This window comes from Rhinatrema bivittatum, chromosome 11, assembly GCF_901001135.1.
Source record: "Rhinatrema bivittatum chromosome 11, aRhiBiv1.1, whole genome shotgun sequence".
NCBI classification, from domain to species: Eukaryota; Metazoa; Chordata; class Amphibia; order Gymnophiona; family Rhinatrematidae; genus Rhinatrema; species Rhinatrema bivittatum.
Genome location: NC_042625.1, coordinates 29,010,809 through 29,030,965, shown reverse-complemented (window position 1 = coordinate 29,030,965; position 20,157 = coordinate 29,010,809). Strand labels below are relative to the sequence as shown.

General features: G+C 46.0%; 2 protein-coding genes across 4 annotated transcripts in view; one reads left to right on the top strand and one right to left on the bottom strand.

The window, feature by feature from the left end:
- SVOP (SV2 related protein) overlaps positions 1 to 5,168 on the top strand; it is a 68,951-nt gene extending 63,783 nt beyond the window's left edge. Inside the window, 2 exon segments of the mRNA XM_029619143.1 lie at positions 963 to 1,052; positions 2,378 to 5,168. Of these exon segments, the coding sequence (XP_029475003.1) occupies positions 963 to 1,052; positions 2,378 to 2,584 (297 nt within the window). The 3' untranslated portion in view covers positions 2,585 to 5,168.
- Positions 5,169 to 7,806: 2,638 nt separating this feature from the next.
- DAO (D-amino acid oxidase) overlaps positions 7,807 to 20,157 on the bottom strand; it is a 38,587-nt gene continuing 26,236 nt past the window's right edge. For all 3 annotated transcript variants that reach the window (XM_029619145.1, XM_029619146.1, XM_029619144.1), the window contains exons 6-11: positions 17,381 to 17,435; positions 16,147 to 16,251; positions 14,895 to 14,977; positions 14,138 to 14,255; positions 12,573 to 12,671; positions 7,807 to 10,811 (exon numbers count right to left, since the gene is read on the bottom strand). In XM_029619145.1, the coding sequence (XP_029475005.1) occupies positions 10,683 to 10,811; positions 12,573 to 12,671; positions 14,138 to 14,255; positions 14,895 to 14,977; positions 16,147 to 16,251; positions 17,381 to 17,435 (589 nt within the window). In that variant the 3' untranslated portion in view covers positions 7,807 to 10,682. The remainder of the gene's footprint in view (positions 10,812 to 12,572; positions 12,672 to 14,137; positions 14,256 to 14,894; positions 14,978 to 16,146; positions 16,252 to 17,380; positions 17,436 to 20,157) is intronic.

The following is a 20,157-nucleotide window of genomic DNA, read 5'->3' as shown; positions in this document are numbered from 1 at the left end:
AGGCTGCCCGACGCTGCGAGGGAGGAGCAGGGACGGCTCCCAGCCCAGCGTCCACCGCAGAGAGCCTCGCTGATGCGCGGAACCATCGGGCTACAGACGTTTTCCCCGATGCTGCCACGGCGGGTCGCGGTCAGGTAGGGAGCTGCGGTTGCGGACGTCCGCGGCCGCGGAACACAACAATATTTCCCTATGTTGTCACAAGCATCAAGAAGAGCAGTGTGGCTCTGTTGCTTCCAGTTCAGGGTTGTAAAATCTTCTCTCCATCAGTTATGCCCTCCCCTCCCCTTTTCTGTCTGTGCATCTGAAACCATATTTTGAGAAACACATACAGTTTTCCCAAAACTGCCTTTTTTTTTTTGTGATTCAGCACATCTGCTGTTTACATCTTCCTTTCCCAAACCTGTTCCCAGTCATGTGCTCTGTGTCTGTGAGAGAACTCTATGAAGGCCTAGCCTCTGAATACATTCTCCGCCAGAGCCGTCAGGCTCAGGCTAAGTAATTCCATTACACAAGATCACATAGAAGCAGACAAAAGAGCCAATATAAAAACAACTTGGAATTCGTGATGCCCAGTCTGAATTTGGCACCTCCGGATCATTTCTCCTCTGGGTTTGCCATTTGCACAAGCGCTCTTGTGTGAACCTCATGCAAACTGTCTTGAATATTTATTGCTTGATGTTCTGAAGTTTGCAGAAATCCTTATCCGTATACTAATCAATATATATATTTTTTCGAATGCTTCTCTTTGTTTTGTTATTCCTGTTATTAACTTGGCAAGCAATTGAGTCAAAGGATGCTCGTTCTATGATAAAAAAAAAACCCACTTGGGTTAAAGCAGAAAGAACAGGGCTGTGGGAAACTTGTAGGTTTCTTTTTGTCACGCTCCTGCACCACCATGAGTAGTAAAGATGGTAAATGCTAGAAAGCCCTCACCTGGTGCATTGTTACTCTTTATTTCACAGGTTTACCCAACTGCTACGCGGGCTCTTGGCTTGGGAACCTGCAGTGGAATGGCTCGAGTTGGAGCTCTGATAACCCCATTTATTGCACAGGTAGAAATAACCATCTTAATCGATTTTTGCATGCCATTTAGTTCCAAAGGGAGAAGAGTGAGATCATTTTTAGGGTGAGGGCATGCTGAAAACCAATGTCAACATAAGGATGAACATAATGACACCAGGTTTCAATGGTCAGTTTATTTTAAGTGCAAATATAAAAATATAATGTTACAAGAAGATTGTTTAGATCTGTTAACCTATGATTAAAATCTTGGCAGTCTTATTTGGTACCAAGACATCCAGTTGATGATCAAAGTCTAATGAAGCCATTTATGATGGTCATGTGTAGATGAAATCTATATTTTTTTTTCTAAGTAATATAGGATGGATCGTTATAATTATTTTCATTTTTCATTCTAGAGGTTCTCTTTTCAATTGCCATTTATGACACCAAACCACAGAGAGAATTTGTAGAAATACTGCTAAAAACCCCCCCAAAACAAACAAAAAGAAACACCTTTTCCTATGCCTCATTGTGCCAATGAATCCTCAAAGCACAAGGTTACAAACCTGAGCCCTGCCTTCTTTCCCTAATTCCAGTCCACTCACTCTGCTAACCACAGTAGTGCGATGGAGGCCAGAGACTACTGAAGCCTCCCAGTCCAGCTGATGCAGAATGTAGGTTTGCTTTCCTTTAATCCCCCAAAGTAGAAGCATGGAGAAGGTAGTGGCCTGGTCGTCAGAGCAATGGCCTGAGAGAGGGGAAACCACTCCTCCCCCACTGATACTCCTTGTGACCTTGGGCAAGTCACTTGGTCTCCTGTTGCCTCGGGTACCCACTTACCGGGGGATTTTACATCCCCCGCGCGTGGAAATCCCGGGAGATTTGTGTGTGGCTGGGCCGCGCACGCGCCAAGCGCATTTTCAAAACAGTCTGGCCATGCGCGTATCTCCCGGTATGCGTGGAAGAGCCGGGCATTTAAAAAGGGGCAGGCTCCTTCAGCTGCATGGCCTTTATTGGAGCGGACTGGAAGGGAACCGGGCAATGGCCTGATCGCGTCGCCATGTGTTTTTTTTTACAAAATATCCCCTCTTGTGTGCGTGCTTGTTATAAAATCGGCACGTCCAGGTGCGCGCGCCGGGAAGCACGTGCACACGGATGCCTGTGCGCCACTTTTTAAAATGTTACCCCTTAGACTGGAAGCTCTTTGAGGCTGGGACTTACTGAAGCTCAGTTTTAATAATGCTGCAAGCCCAGAGCATCCTTTTGGCAAGGCAGTTTAAAAATCCAAACTTATCCTCGTTAGCAGGGCAGTGCAATATTTTATGCACGTTGCAGCGGTCTGCTGGTGATACAGCTCTTTCCGATTTCCCCCTAGGTGATGCTGGAGTCTTCAGTGTATTTAACTCTGGTGGTCTACAGCGGATGCTGCATTTTAGCAGCCATGGCTTCCTGCTTCCTGCCCATTGAAACCAAAGGCCGTGGCCTGCAGGAGTCCAGCCACCGGGAGTGGGGGCAGGAGATGGTTGGAAGAGGGACCCTCAATCCCGGAGTAATCCATTCGAACTCTGGGTCACAAGACTGAGAGAACAGGACATAGAAAACTACAAGTTTTGTAGAAACCCAAAATGCTGACCATGCTCCCACTGCCAGCGTCGTGTGTCAAAGTACCAGAGCAGTCGATCTGGACCGAAGCAAACTGCGGCCTCCGTGCTATTTGCTCCTTCTCATATAAATGTAACTGTGTAAAGAGAAGTAATTGCTCTGGATATTATTCCAGCTTGAAACGGGACTTTTCCCCCCCCCTAGTTCATTGTGTTTGCACGGTCAGCTTTTACAGCTTACAACGTCGAGAGTCAAGCAGCTAACTGTCTGAAGGAGATTCAGTGCCGGCTGTGAACAGAAATTGTTTAATATATATATATATATGCTGTACTGGCATTAAATGTGGTGATTTCTATACTCTGCAAAAAAAAAAAAAATGGGAATATTTACTAGATGCCTGCCTTGCACTTTCCAGTCATAAAAAAAAGCTTTTGAAAAGAGCAAACAGATGCTTTAGGATTAATAGGCATGGAAGTAATGGTGTGAGCGGTTTCTTCCACCAGTGCAGAGGAGCTCCTGGTTCCCACCCTCCTCTGTACTTCTCATACATTCATGGACTAGACGTCATGAGGACTGTATTTTGTAGTGTGTGAAGATGGCCTTTACAGTTTCTAGGGGGTGAGAAAGATTCACTTCTGGTCGTTGCATGGTGCGGGCTCCTTCGGCTGCATGGCCAGATGAGTGTTGCGCTACGCTCTGCGTTTGACCCCGGATATGACTCCTGCCTGAGCTGATTGCCTAAGCGGGTTCCTCAAAGGGTGTAACCAGATTTAAGTGTTTTTTTGCATTGTCTCTTGCCAGGCATAGTTTTTCTGAGGGCTCGGAGAAAATCTCATCAAGATATCAAGTCACTTTGGTCACTGGCTCCTTTGCTTTCTGTGTTGAGTCAATTCATAGATCTTAATTTTTTATTTATTTTTTTTTTAATCACAGAGTTTTTGATTCTTAGATGTTTACATTTCTTTCAGATTGAATGCATGCATCTATTGTTAGGGCTGCAAGCTATTTGTAAAATGCACCTTCCTGGGGTCATTCTCAAGCTAATGTTTGACAGCGAGTTCATCAGCACTTTGATTTACCTGGATCCTTAAAGCTTGACAGAGGCAAAGTAGGAGCAGCTCTCACCTTGAGTCTGAAATGAAAACTGGGAGCTCTGATCATTTTATTGATGCAATTAGACATTTTATGCCATGCTGCTACTTTAGTCGGAGATTTTGGAGAATTGTCATGTCAAATCCAATAATATATCTTAGACACCTTTTTCTCGCTGGAGTTCACAAGAGCCCTGCCTTTCCAAAAAGAATAAAAAACACAGAGCAGCCATGAGAAGCACTCACACTGTTCTGATCTTTTGACTTTGCAAAAAAGCTGATAATATGAAGCTCAGGTTTCAAACCTAAGGAATGTAAAACAAGTTGTAGGTAAGGATAAATAAATACCTGGACTGAGTCCTTGTTTTCATGAGTACCGAAAGCTGCCCTACCTGCTGTGAGATTAAATTTAGATTTTTGGAATGGAGTAATGGCCCAGTGGTTCAAATCCCTCGTCTCCCACTGATGGTCCTTATGACCGTTACTTCACTCTCCACTGTCTCAGGTACAAATTCAGATTATAAGCTCTTTAGGGAAGGGAAATACCTATCAAACCTGAAATATAACTCATCTTGAGCTCAGATTTGGATTGGCAAGTAATCTAATCCAAATCACTTTTTAGCCTTAAATCACAGAAACTGATATTCAGGATTGAGCATTTTTCTCTCATCCATCATTTGAATGCAACTGAAAAGATGCAGTGTGCCTGTTAGGGGTCGTCAGAGCTCTGTGGTCCTCACTCTGGGCTAAGAAGGGTCACCAAGTCTGCCTGGCCATCCCAGGTGCAGAGGTAAAGAAAATCAAGGCTAACCCTTCATTCTTTAAGTGATAATGGCTCAAGTATGACATGCGATACACTACCAGTAGGGCCGAGTTGGGAAAGACTGCGTTAACCTCCCCATCTAAAATGAGCCAGAAAACTCTGGAACAAATGGCTCTGCAACAGTCTCTGCTGTTCTCAGAGATGTCCAGTTGCGAAGGCTTTGAGCAGTCAAGAGTGAGCTGAGCTATGTGTGGGATTCTTTCCTCTCTCCTCTTCTAGAACAATGGCCGCTCTTTACAAGCAGCAAAATGAAGGATTCTATTTCTTTCTTCTGCTGTGTACCACTTTTTTTTTCCCTAACAGAGAACCCAAAGTGGTTTACATCTTAGTAGCAATAAGATCCAGCAGTACAGCATAATATAAAGTATATAGGTAGGACCATGTGATTTTTCACGTTGCATTCTGGTCTTTGTAGAAAATCTCTCCACCAGAAGAGGTAGTCAGGAGAGTGGAGAAAAGCTTAAACCATGAGACTTTATTTTGTTCATCTCCATTTCTTTCTATCTACTGAATTTCCAATATGTTCTTTGTAGGCACTGGAGGAAGTATCCTTCCAGGTAATTGAGTAACACGGATAGCAGTACCTCCTTTCTCCTTCCAGAAGCATCCATGGTGCTCCCTTCCTCCTCCTTTAAGCCATGTGTGGACTGGGGGGGGGGGGGGGGGCGCATTTTAGTTTTCTACCATTTCATCTCTATTCTGTCAAAATGATTTTGCCAGAATAGTTCATGGAACTGAAAAGAAAGCCAAAAACACCATATGGAGAATGTGGCAGCCATATCCCAACATTTGCCGGGATCAGTGATCTGCAGCCGGTTTCTCATCCTGGTTCTCCCGCCGGCTCCATTCCACTAGAGGCCAGATGTAGTCAGCTCCCCCCATAGACCCAAAATGGGAAAGACCCTTCAGGAGTTCAGTCCTAGGTGTGAGACCCTCTTGGTTATTACAAAATAATTTATCAAGGGGCACTCCGGAGCCCCCTTCCAGGTATCACAGACTGTGTGTGTGCACCAAAATTTGGAGCTTTTCATTCTGGTTTCTGCAGTGCATTGCATAACTGTACTTCTTATCTTCTCTGATTGCAGCTGGTTTGTGCCCCTAGGGTATGAGCTGTCTGCTAGTGGAAAAATGCCTAGTCGAGCACTCTTGGGATATGTAACTATCCATGCTAAAACAAAAAAAATATGAGCAGGTTCTTGGCATCCTAAGAACGTTAAAGGAGGCACGTATACCTTGACTTTCAATATGTCACCATTTTTAGGGGGAATATTTTAGGTTTTTATTATTAGACTAATACTCTCAGATTCCTGGCAATTCAGTTACGGAAACAGTGGCTCCAGCAAACTTAGTGAGGTTGACATAAAAATTATTTTTTTTGAAAAGCTGCCCCCACCCCCCACCCCATAGTCTCTGCTAAATTGTTTCCATGTAACTCATTATCCACACAAAATTTGGCTGGAGAAAAAGAGGCGCTGACGGCAGCATTCTGGGGATGCGATTTCATTTTAGCCAGTGACCATCGAGAATCAGCACTGTCTGGCTAAATCTGGTCATTATCTGGATATTCAGGATATATTCAGTGGCAGACTTATCTGGGTAAGCGCTGCTGAATATTCACATGAAAGTTACCCAGGTAATGTTGCCACTTGCTGGAGTGCTGAATATCGACCTCTTTGTTCCCTGACACATGGCAGCCTCCTCAGTGAACTGGAAACTTTCTTATTGGAGTGGAATGTAGTTTCCATATGAAAAATATCCGGTCCTCTGCTTTTATTTAGTTTATAGATTTGTTACTCGCTATCTAGCTGGACAGCAGGGTGGCCACTGTAGCGTCCCATATTCCGAGGGAAAGACTGAACAAGTCCTGGGTTTTACCCACCGTCTTTGTGGACTTTGTATTCGTTCAAGTTTCGTTTGAGTCACCTGCACGTGGGAGGAAAACCAGGAGAGGTTCGCTCTGGCCCTTTTTGACGTGGAGCTTTATGGTCTCCCAATTACAGGGCAAGTGACCAGAGCTGATTAACTTGCACGACTGTTCTTATATCTACACTCGTCTACCAATGTCACAAAATGCTAGTGCTGTGGTTTTGTACTTTTATTGGCGACAAACCTCTATCCATTCTTCAGTGCTACTGTGTGGTGAATCCAGGCTGGCCTATGATGCCAAATTTTGGAAGATGCTAGCCTAGAGCTGCAAACACATTGCTGGGGGATACAGGTGGCACCATGCCTGCCAACAAACAGAAAGTCAGCATGGATCCTGCGGGGCTGTGTGCGCTCAGACTCTGCTGCATAGGAACAAGATGCCTGTGTGGGAGGAAGAAGCAAGGCCATCACAGGGGCCTGGGAGCACAGGCGCCAGTGCTCAGGCCTGCACTTTTTTTTCCAGAGGACCCGGGAAGAGGCCAAGGGGGGCAATGGGTGTATACAAAGGGGTAGGATCTGGGCAGGAGCATCCATCCTCTTCCCCCAAGAGTGACTGCAGGTGCCAGAGCTCTGAGTGAACCCAGCAGGCAGCCCAAGCCTCATTCCCCCATCCCTGGCCTCCGTTATCTCTCGTTTGCAACTTACTCCCCAGGGCCATTTCACAGCAAAGCTACCTTTTTCAGTGTCAGCACCACAATTAACTAGCCCCAAACTTTAGGACTGGGATTTTTTTCATTCTATGTTTCAGTTAGAATATTAAGTGTGCATCAAGCAAGCAAATGCATGAAACTGACTGATATAAATACATTTTTGTTTGCATTTTATTGTACATAATCTGCCAATTACTTTAATGGAAAGAGGGCTTTGTGCTTCTAATTGCACACATCAGGCTACTGTTTCACTTCGTGCTGGCAAACTATTTTCTTCAAATTTGGCATAGCTTAAAGGGCTATAGCCAGCAGTTTAAAGGCCAGGTCTGTTTCCTACCCTGCAGCCAAACACCTGATTTTAATTCCAGCAGGCCAAAAGAAATGTAGTTTTGCACTTACGGATCTGCTGCACTGAGGAAGTAGAAGTATTGCAGTGGAAAAGACAGTTATGGTCTATGCGAAATATCTAATTTTGGAGAGGAGTGGTTGATGGGAGTAGCTGTGGTGCGCCAAGTCTATACACCCCCATTTGCATTGATACAGCAATTTTCTTTAACCCTTCAGAGCTTGTGTTCAAACGCCACTCTTCATCCATATATTTTTTTTTTTGTTTTTGGGGGGGGCGGGTTTTTGTGCTTTGGAAGGAAAATTAATAAAACTGATTGGAGAAAGCAAGATCATATTGTCATCTGAACTGAATCACAAAGGGTGCAAAAATCAAACCAACCATTTTATTTAACATTCAGAACTGTGTATATGTGTCTATAGGGGGAAGAATTCAAAAATTGTGCTTTGATGAATTATTTACAATTATGATCTGAAAGAAAACACAACCTTCTGTCTGAATGTACATTTTGTGAACCTAAGACACTTCTCTGTTTAAACTCCATGTAGGTTGAGCTTGTTATATGATATTCTTTCTGTTCATATGTTGATGCAGTGTTGGACTGTTGAATTCCATATTGGGTATTTTATGTTGAATAAAGAGGTTTTTTTTACGGTAACCAGAATGTTGCTAGCAAGGGGCCCAATTATGAACGCTTTTCTCTCATTTTATGTCTACGGGAAAATTGCTCAGTGAACAGAGCAGTTGAACTAATGTAACTTCCTTCCTATGATATAAATGCTCAGCAGTAGAAATGTGCAGCTTTTTCACTAGCCAGTTTGAATTGGGTAGAGTTTCGCCAGATCCACTGCTGAAATGTTTGGGATTTCTACCAGCAGACTGTGCAAAATTTTCTGCTGCGGGCCTAACCAAATTCATGGCAGATTCCAACCTGCAGCAGAAATCTCATCAACTGCACCGCAAACTTTAACAAACCCGCAAGAAGTCTGCAACAGATCTTGACCAGTTTGCCAAAATCTGCCCTGGCTTTTGGCCAAAAATGCTTTCATCAAACTGGCCGTGTACCTCTTCCGGCCAACTCGCAAGTGCTGTCAAAACAGCGGAAAATGAATGTGGAATGTTTTGGGTTTTTTTCAAAAGATAGTGTGGGTTAGTGCTCACAAGGAGCAGCTCAGCCAGGGATGTTCAAGTCTCCATTTTATGCTAGGCACACAGGCTTGTACATCATTTCTGCTTCTGTAGGTGGGGGAAAACTTAGATGAAGGAAAATGTCTGTAATGAAGCTGCTGCAGGCTAGGGCTGCCCTCCATATGTGCCAGGAAGTTGAAGCAGAATTTTGAGAGGGTTGGGTCATTACCGCACAGCATTAATGTGTGAAATCATCATGGAAGGGCTCAGTACAGCCATCAGCAGTTTTCACACGCATATCAAGCATTAACCAATATGGTGATGTAATAAAACAACCACACCCAGACTGGACCAAAAGGACAAAAGTTGTTTTGCAGTCTGGCAACCTGTGTAACTCATGACTTGCACTACTGCTTAAACACTGGTCAAATGCGAGTGAGTTTCTGTTTACATGCACACATAAGGGTGAAAGAACAGCCTGCTCATACCGGACAGAGCATGGTGACTTTCTGAAATGCATTTTAAATTCTATTCAAAGTGAAATCCGAGAAGAACAGACACATTTAAGCAGTGTGGCAGAGCATGTCTCGTGACACAGGAGCAGCTCTGCCCCATCCTTAATAAAATATGGTTGGACACTACCTGTTGGGATCCTGCAATGTAGCCAATGTCAACCGGGAACACCCAAGACTGACCATAATAGATTTGGGTGGTGGCAGGAACTTGTAATTAAATATGGACAAACACACCAACCTGAACTTTTAATTATTTGTGTATGTCTGCTTGATGTGCATTTGGAGGGTTGGATAACCTCCTGAAGGAAGAGGATCAAGTTAGGAACGAGTCTTTATACTGACTTTGTATAGCAGTGTAGGGCAGGAGGCTGGAGATGGGCTTGATAGGGAGGGATGTTTAAATGGCTTTATTTTAGTTAATACATACACTGTTCTTATTTATTTATTAGCCCCCCCCCCCCCCCCGCTACCAGGCTCTTGGTGCTGTACAGTAAATGCACATTCACGGTAAACATAAAACCAGACCAGTATGGGTGTTGGCGATTCAAACTGAATATTATTGCTCTGGCGTTCTTTTGTGCGTCATTCACAGGAATAATAAATTATTTGATGCCGCACTGGTGTAAGAATTATTGGCATGGAGATGTCACGGTTATACTTATTTACATTTTTTTTGTAATCTGGTTTGGGCTTGCGTGAAAAAGCCTGGAAAGGTGGAAGAGAATTACTTTTTAATTAAATTATGTCCCACCTAGAGCTTTTTTATTACCATTTTTACATTTTGTCAAAAAGATCTCTTTGAAGAGGGAACCTACTTTTTCCCTCCCTCTTCTATCTTATTTAAGGCGGGGACTTTTAGACTAGGACTTACTTAAAAAGAACCGGACCTCAAAAGCAATTTATTGTGTTGTTAATTTTCTGTGCTTCCTTGTATCTGTGTTTGTTTAACTAAACCAAGCGGAAGAAGGGGAAGCTGTAAAGGACGGGTCCAAGGCAATACATTTCAGTATTGGCCAATTCTTTATGTTACACGTTGATGGGACAGAAATGGCCAACAATCTGAGGGGGCAAATTTTAAAGGGATTTCTGCAGCTAAAAGGGGGTTAACCCCCAGAAACAACCCCTTCCAAAACCGCCCTCACGGAGAGAAGTACACGCACTGTCCCAGCGCGCATGGTTTTCCCTGTGAGGGGGGGGGGGGAGGGAGGCGCGCTGCAGGGGCAGAGCTGGGACAGCAAAGTAGTTATTTATTTGTCTGGTTTTATATAGCGTTGTTTGGTTTCGCCGTGGGGCTTTCATTTGGAAAGCCCCATGCCTGCTTTACTCTGGGTACTGTGTGGAGAGGTTACCTTTGAAAGCACCTGGAGAGTCTGCAAACAGTGAACAATTCATGCAACAGGATCTGATGCAGGAAGCAAAAGGAATGGATTTCAGTCTATCACAGCATTTATAGTGTTCCCCCCCCCCCCCGATCACTAATACAACTTATGCCTATGCTGCATTAAATAATGTCCAGGAACGCTGGAAGACAGGAATAAGGAAGTGATGAGGGAGACCAGACCATTCTGCACTTCCTGAAACGGTGGCACCAATGTAAGATCAGAGCATTGACTGCGGTTTTCTCATCTTTCTTTCTTCTACTATGTTTCCAAAAAGCTTGGCGGCCTCCATGGCGCAGCCCCAGTGAATGGTCAAACCGAACCCACCATGGCCATAATTATGTATCACCTAAAATAGATGAAAGAGGAAAACATCGGAACAGAATTAATTTAGGCATGGATGTGCCCATGAAGTTCCAAAATCTCATTCTGGAAAAAGACGCCTATTGGTTTAGGGCAAAATAGTGCAGAAGTATTGGGTTGCTCATGTGGAGAAGCAGCAAGTCAGCCCATCCTTATACCTTGGCCTTTTTTTTTTTTTTTTTTACAGACTTTGTCTCTAAGCCACAGGCTCATGTAATGCGCCTTGAGTGGAAAGCATGGCCTGCTTGAGCAATACCAGCTGGTTTACTTACCTTATCCCACTCTGAAAATAGAAGGCATATAATTATAAACAAGTAGGACAAGTAGAGATCTCAAGAAGCCATCCATTCCATCCTCCTGCCTCCAGACAGTACTTAAACTACCCCAGACAGATAGAATTTCCATCCCTGAGATTGGATACCTATCAGCTCCCTGGGTCATTTCTCTTCTTGCAATTAGGAAGTTCTCCCCATAGCACTTTTACACCCATTACTTCTTGTCCTTTTCCGAGTGAAGACAAAGAACAAAAAATTGCCACACCTTCCGTTATTTCCTGACACTCACACCAACCCTATAACACATACAAACCCACCCACTACATACCTGGTTGGAGGAGAGGGGTGGAGAGGCAAAGTAGAGTGTGAGGGGGAGCGTGCACATACGCTCCCCCAGTTCATTCCCTGCCAGACGTGCACACACACTCAATACCACTCACACCAGCCTCATAAAACACACACACACACACACACACACACACACACATATATAACCTCTCAGCTCCCCACACAGGGGAGAGGGGAGAGTCTGTGGAGATTGCAAGGTGGAACAGGTCCATCCACCAACACACAGACGCATGGGGGAGGAGGAGGGAAATGGGGAGTGCAGAGGGGGAGAGGGAGAAAGTGCACATGCACCCCACACTTGGCAAAGGAGGAGAGAGAGGTGGGTGGAAAATGGGGGTGGGTTCCCCTTCCCCAACACATACACACACTTCACCCACCTCCCGATACCACTTACACAACCACAACACATACAGCAGCTTAAACTCTCCCTCCTTCCATTGCCAACAGCTCCTGCTGAAGCACAAACAGCCCCTGTCGCTTGACCGAAGCTCCTGTTTTTGATTTGATTTTTTTCAAAAGTTTAATTACTCAAGGAAAGGAATATTTCCCTGCCAGGAGGAAGGCGGAGGAGGGAATGAGTGGGGCAGTCCCCTGGTTATCAGACCCTCCGGAAGTAGCGGGCCAAAGCCAGACGGGGATAGCCAACCCCCTGTTCCACCTGAGGGATGGTCCACAAAGCTACCTAACACCTCAGGGAGCACTGCATTAAAATCTGTCTTCTTTCTTGCTCTTTCTTTATTTTCTTTTTCTAACAGACTGCAGGTTTGCACCTCTACCATCTGCTGGAGACAGAGAAATACTGAGGGACTGCAGGTGGCACTCAGATATGTAGCAGTGCCTCAAAGATTTTGTTCTCTGCCTCCATCTGCTGGTAGGGATGCAAAACCACTTGCCTGGACTGACCTGGGGTACGAACAGGAACATGGGATCTAGAGCAGAGAGCCACTGGCAGGGTTGGCGAGTGAAGCGAGCAGGGGCACAGTTCCTGGTCAACAATAAATATCTATGGGCGGGAAGTTCAACTCCCTGCATTTTGATGTGAAAATTTTTCCGTGCCATAGTCCTGCAGCACAGGTCATGTGTTCTACCCTACCACAGAATTTGTATGAACATTTAGAGTTTACCTGGGCTGTAGTGTTTCCGTAAGTAAGAGCTTCTCTTTCCAGCCGAACTTTGCTACGTACGGGTCGCAAGCCAGCCCACTCGGTCACAAATTTTGCATTCTGAAAATAAAAAGGACCCCGAATAAAACCTCTGCAGCGTTCCACTGCCTTTGCTAACTGTAGTTTCACATGCGTGCGCAAAAGATTCTGCCAGCAGAGTGGTGGCAGCAGGGATAAAGGGTGGCGCAGCTCGAGAGCAAGTGAAAGTCATTTAAATAAAAGCTAAGGGCACCAGCAGACCATCCCAGCTAAAATGACATTCTCGTGGAACACGGTTAATGTTGTTTTTGTCTGTGTGACGTCTACAGATGTCTCTCACTGCTGAAAAGTAACAGGCCTGGATCCCTTATCCTGCAGAACGTCTGGAGAGATTTAACCCACCACATGTTCTCACCTTCTGCAAGAAAACAAATATTAAAGCTGACTCAGGCTAGATTTGTCTCTGTCTGGCAGAAATGAACACAGGTTTTTAGGCGTCCAAATCTGGCAGGTTGCTATTGCAGCAGTCTGTTTTCTATTTCACACCACTGAGTATAAGGCATCTTTTTCCTTGCATTTTGTCACAATTTACGGTGCCCTCGTTCAGAACATTGTTCTCTGGGTGAAGGAAATGCAAAGAAATTGGTTAAAAGCTAAAGTTGCTAGTACTGGGTTGGTCCTCCAAATGCCGCAAGTACCTACAGGGCCAGTAACTTTTAAACAGGCCCGCGGGCACACACGTGCGCTCATTCATCAGCTCACGCCCGGGGACCCGGCCCTTCTATAACATGCACGCGGGTTATGTTATAAAACAGCCTGACCGTGCGCACGTGTACGCGCAATCCTAAATGAACGCCCGCCTCTGCGCGCAAACGCCGCTTCTACCGCGTATGTGGGGGGGAATTTAGTAGACACGCACGCCGATGCCATTTTCAGTGTTCCCAGTTCGTTCCAAGTTCACCCGGGTAAGGGATGGGACTTCTAAACCTCTCTCTGCTTCAATAGCCTCCGTTTCCTCTGTTAGCCCCTACCTGCCGATCTATTTTCTTTATTTTATTACCTACACGTCCTCCACAGCAGAAGTAAAGTTATGCGGCAGGGAGCTCTGGCGCACACCTGTGCACGTTTGGTATTTACGCGCAAATTGGAAATTGAAATCCAAGAACGCCCGTGTCCTGCCCAGACCCCGCCCCTTTTCCAGAACTTTCATTTGTGCGTGTAGTGAGAGAAACATGCTTACATGGGCGTCTTTTAAAACCTGTTCAGCGCGCACCAGACAGACATATTTGCCTGTCTCCCAGTTTTGGCGCATCCTGGGCTTTTAAAATTCACCTTTTAATGTTTAATCATTACCCTTTCCAGTATCTGCCCTCCTCCTGAAGCCTCCATGTCTTCACACCACACAGCAGGACCAGAGTGTGTGTGTGTGTGTGTTGTAGGCCGCAGGCCTGCTTACACCATTGCTACTGCATAACTGCCCTGTAACTGAGGCACAACTGAGAACTGCACCAACGATGGAAGTGATGAGGTCCTGCCGGGGCACTCACCTTCAGACTAGGAACCAACTGGCAGCAATCTTCCCAAACAGTTTTGTGGTCCACTGAGTTGTTCTGCTCACTCCAGTTTCCCAACTGGAAAATCCCTCCCAGTGTCACCAGCTGGCTCCTGCAAGCACACAGGAAGGGGAGAGGACTAAAAGATTAGAGCCGATGGAAGCGGCACGGCGGAAGCGACCGGAACGTAAGAATGGCCTGCAGTTCCGTTTTTGATTCTGGGAAGGCCCCTGGAGTCACTCTCACTAGCAGCACCTGCCAATTTCATTTTGGGCATCTGCTACTGGGAGATGAAGAGAATACGGCAGGACAGAGGGGAATGGGTGTGCGAAAATTAACTTTTCATTTACCTTCGCATATAGCAAAAAAATATCATGAAAACATTCAGCATGGACTTGAACAGGAGGATTTCCAAGGGAAAAGGCAGAAAATAGCAAAGCTCACCAGTTCTGCAACATTTCACCATTAAAAAAATGTCTCCACTTTTCACCTCTTTCACCACAGCTTACCCCATGCTGCACAATGGCAAAGACAATTGTGGGAACTGATATTTATCACAAAGTCAAAAAAACTTTGCGGTTTCATTTTGCTGCAAATTCTTTCTTTTCTAAACTTTTTCATTTCCTTCTTAGAGGTGGAGATTTGGCATTAGTAAAGTTTAATAGCAATCATTTTACTTTCTAATGCTAGAAGAACAGTCTCCAAAAGCCAAGTGAAGCCGGACACTCTGACACATATACTGCTCACTTACCCCGGTATAATGTACGGTGTGGTATATACTCCAGCTTTAAGGTCATGTGTTAGAATAAAATGTTTTATCCAAGGCGCAAAGACCTACCAAGGATGGAAGTCCAAACGTTATGTGAATCTTATACATTCTTAAACAGAAAAATATGCCTACTGAATTCTTCAAATGACTATTTTGCCACATTTAGTGAAAATTTGCATTCACATTTTATAATTCTCTCAATATCTCTTCTAACTCATGACTTTTTCAGCATGAAAAGTGCTCTCCTTGTATGAAACAAATTTTGTAAAGTCCAACAATACATCACATCCTGCATAATCCTTCTGTTTTCTGAGCCACACAGCTCCACTGCCTTCTCACTAACCTAACCCTGGTCACCTGCCATTGTCCAAGCCACCCAACCCTAGCCCTATTCTCGGGTTACCCAACCTTGCCATCTTCTGAGCCACCCAACTCTCTGACCACCTTCTCGGCTCTCCAACTCTACCATCTCATACACTGTTTACCTTATAATCTTCTGAGACATGAACCATTAAATAAGGCACAGATGTGAAGCAAGCACTGCACCAGCCTGGGCACCCCCAGGGAGCACCTTGCACAATACATTTGTCCTCACCAGGCTGGTGCAGATGCTGTTCAGTCTCTGTACTGTACTTTCACAAACGGCAATTGTAGCCAAGTGTCTTCAACATGCTGTAGACTGACCTACTGTCTGGATGTGAGCTGTACCCACATTTCACTGACTCCTTGGGAGCTATTCCTTAAACTGGCTCTGGTCCTTTGCACTCCCTGATCACTGTGCTGCAGTAGGATAATGCTACCCTTGGCTCCTCAGAGGCCAGCCCTGATCGGCCAGCATGCTCAACTTCCAGTTTCTAAGCCAGCAACCACGCTATCCAGTTTCTGCGTGAAGCATTATAGGTTTAACAGCTGAAGAAAGACAATTGCTCTGTTTCTCTTTCCTGTTAGGATCCTCATCCCTCCTGCCTTGTTCCTGGCTCTATCCTGCCATCCCAGCTACTCTGCGCTTCTCTTCTGAGTCGTCTTCGCAGCACACTGACATTGGCCCAGCTCTCTGACCTTGCTTTGCCTTACAGACTGGAGCTGCTTGCCTGACAGCAATTTATTCCACAGAGTGCTCAACTGCCCTTGGCTTCAGCCGAACCTAATGCTGGATTACTGTTGGGTTTCTGGTCAGTGTCTACATAGGGCCAAGACCTTAGGACACTGCTTACCATGAGTATTCAGGACTAACCTGTATAATTTGTCCTCGGCCTGGTTTTAATTCTGGGTCTGGTTGTAGATCTCCTGCACGTACTCCTGTGCAATTTATGATAACGTCGGTACCTTCCCTGACCACCTGATTAAAAGACAATGTAAAGTTACCAAGTGCTGGCTAGCACCCGCTCTGCCTCAAGACCAGAAAAAAGGCCCAAATTGTGCTGGTTCCACCCAATGTGGCAGTAAATAGTGCATGCTGCTTCCACCACAAATATACCACAGGCACAGAATGGACACATTTTTCACTAAGATAGGAGCCTCTGAATTCTACTAAATAAAATGGAAATAGCCCACATAATTGTGGCTAGCTGCAAAACATAAAGAACTACTTTTATTTTTCAGAAAAGTAAATTTAATTGCTTTTGTGGCATCATACCTGTAAATGTTATCATCAAATACAAGATCAGGAAAATTGTATGAAACATCGCTTAAGACTCCCTTAGCTGTGGTTTACTTGGCCAGTGCAGGGGCTGAATGTATGAAGCATTTTACTCCAGACAGAAAATGGGGAAAACCCATAAATATGCCCGGCCCTAGGTTACTCACAGAATATGAAGACAGATTAAGGACTTGAAGACCCCATCCAGTCTGCTCAATTTATTTCTTGTTACAATACCACAGATCAGCGTTTCCCCAACCCTCTCCTGGAGGCACACCTAACCAATCAGGTTTTCAGGATATCCATAACGAACATGCACGAGACATGCAAATCTATCTCATGCATATTCATTCAATCTTGAAAATCTCACTGGATAGGTGCACTTCCAGGAGGGGGTTTGGAAATGCTGTTATAGATCCCAGCTGGTCTCTGGCCTTTCCTTCATTTCCAGTTTCTAACCCAGTCAACTATTCATAAGCCTCCACTATTCCTCCTTCCTTTCCTTTTGCAGAGGCAGCATTAATTTACCCACCGCTGAGAACAGACTTGGCCTTTCTCCGCTAACATTTTACAGAAAGAGGTGCCTGTGGTCCCCTTCACCTGCTGTTCCCTCCCCGCTGCTCACTTCACACGCTATTTTCTATTTCTGCTGCCTCTTGCTCCAGCTCTGATCAGTGATGACCAGAAAACTGCCTGAGTGATGAAGAGCTGAGAGACATGAAGTGTGGACGCGTCTTCCGTGGCATCCTGTCCGAAGACGGCACTCGAAAAAACATCCAACCAGAAGACCCACGCCTGGCAGACCCATAAAGTTAAACTCCCAACTGACCTCTTCAAAGGATTCAATCTTCTTGAGATAAAACTGGACTCCTCGTTCCTTCAACCTTTAAGAACAGTGTTTATTTGTTAATATCAAAGGTAGATTTATTTACATTTTCATATGGAAATGGGTGTTACTGATCGCTCTGGGGCTACTGTTGGAGATGGGCCATCGGTTTGACCCCACTTGGCCATTCCTTGTTCTTAAATATTTGCAATATTTGATTCCTTACCATCTTAATGATTGCCCGTAAGCACTAAGACTGCGCTACCAAAATAAACTGCCCACACCACACAAGACAACAAGGATTTTACAATGAAATGTAGCTGCATCCTTCTTTGGTTTTTTTTTTTTTAGTGAAAACAATAAACAGCGCTTGATTTCTTTTTTGTTTGAAAATCCTGTGTACAGGCGCTGTTTTACTCACCCCACCCCCGCCAGGAAATGCCTGCTTTAAACCCCGCTAAAGTGCACGTGCTATGGGAACCTATGTGTGCTTTAGGCCAGGCTGAGGAGAACAAAACTCGGCCCAAATCACTGTACTCAGACAATATCTTTATTTACCCAGGTGAACACCTTTGAAATTTGTGTCACTCTGTAAAATGAGATGTCTGGGATGCTCAAGGGCCACTTTTACTCACTGCAACCGACACAGTCAAGAGTCGAAAAGGCTGTTACGGCTATGGCTGCTGTGCAACCGCCTCACCACCAGGAGTCCCTCTAGAGCTGGATCTCCTGACAGGCCCAGTCCATCTCCCTTCTCCTCTCTATGTTCTGGGCTGTCCCTTATAACCCTGCCTGACAGTTCCCTCAGTGCTTCGGCATCGAGCTCGTTAGTGTCCACTTGGCAGCTGTGGGAAGCAGAGCCCTGCTAGAGTTAATTACTTCCCTCTGCTTCTGTTGCTCTAGCGTGGAAGTTATCGAAGGCTTCTTAACCCGGTGAGTTCTGAGATTTTCAGAGCAAGTTTTTTCCAAAGTGTCCAGAGATGAAGTGCTAGAATGCTTAATCCATAAACCGTTACATGAAATAATGTTGTTAACTGGGCCAGAAGCTGAACGCACGGTAGTAGAGCTGACTGTTCTCCCTAATGAAGCAGCTGGTCCTGTAGCTGAACAACAGGGGCACGGTTTGCCTGGTGGTAATAGGCTGGGGATACATGAACATTTCCACCATCCTGGCTTTGGAGTAGAACAGTTTAAACACTCTTGGTAGACAGAGACATTTCTCTTATTGCAGTTACTGCATGTCCAGTGTTCCTGACCAGCAAGTTGACAGGCTAGGCTGTTCTGATAGCTTGGGTAATTCAAGGTCTGACAGGAATTGCAGGTATAAAACTTTGAAGAAGGAGGCATCTTGTAATAGTGAAAAAGTTGACTCACCGGTTTAGCACACAGACCTATCTCTTCCCCTGGAAATTTGGTGGCTTCGGCATACTGTTACGCTAGGGCTCCGGTCAGGAGTCGTGAACACCACCCAGCAGGGTGGCTCCAGGTGGAGAGAGACAGGAATGGCTAGAAACAGTGTCTGGTTCCAGGCTGGGTCAGGGCAGGCAGCAAGTAGCAGTGTCTGGGTCCAGGCTGGATCAGGGCAGGCGGCAAGTAGCAGTGTCTGGGTCCAGGCTGGGTCAGGGCAGGCGGCAAGTAGCAGTGTCTGGGTTCAGGCTGGGTCAGGGCAAGGCAGGGCAGAAGGCCCGTAGGCCACACACACACAGAAGGCCCGTAGGCCACACACAGTAAGCAGGGCAAGGCAGGTCAGAAGGCCCGTAGGCCACACACACACAGAAGGCCCGTAGGCCACACACAGTAAGCAGGGCAAGGCAGGTCAGAAGGCCCGTAGGCCACACACACACAGAAGGCCCGTAGGCCACACACAGTAAGCAGGGCAAGGCAGGTCAGAAGGCCCGTAGGCCACACACACAGAAGGCCCGTAGGCCACACACCGTAAGCAGGGCAAGGCAGAGAAGGCCTGTAGGCCACACACACACACCGAAGGCCCGTAGGCCACACACCGTAAGCAGGGCAAGGCAGGTCAGAAGGCCCGTAGGCCACACACACACAGAAGGCCCGTAGGCCACACACAGTAAGCAGGGCAAGGCAGGTCAGAAGGCCCGTAGGCCACACACACACACAGAAGGCCTGTAGGCCACACACCGTAAGCAGGGCAAGGCAGAGAAGGCCCGTAGGCCACACACACACCCCGAAGGCCCGTAGGCCACACACCGTAAGCAGGGCAAGGCAGGTCAGAAGGCCCGTAGGCCACACACACACAGAAGGCCTGTAGGCCACACAAGGCAAGGCAAGGAATAAGGCCCGAAGGCCGCGCAAGGCAAGGAATAAGGCCCGAAGGCCGCGCAAGGCAAGGAATGGAATAAGGCCCGAAGGCCGCACAAGGCAAGGGAAGGTCCAGGGACCAAATGCACAGCAAGCAAGGAAGGCTAGAGCAGGGAGCCCAGGCGAGCTCGATGCCGAAGCACTGAGGGAACTGTCAGGCAGGGTTATAAGGGACAGCCCAGAACATAGAGAGGAGAAGGGAGATGGACTGGGCCTGTCAGGAGATCCAGCTCTAGAGGGACCCCTGGTGGTGAGGCGGTTGCACAGCAGCCATAGCCGTAACACTAACGGAAACCAAGCTGTTTGGGGGATGGGGTTTCAGTGAAGACATAATTGGCAATTTACATGTGTTGTAATTATTATGGAACACTTTGGCTGATAAGCCCTCTTCAGTATGATGCACCAACCAGAGTTTTCAGTAATAAGTACAGCACGTGCACCCTGGCGGAGCAGAC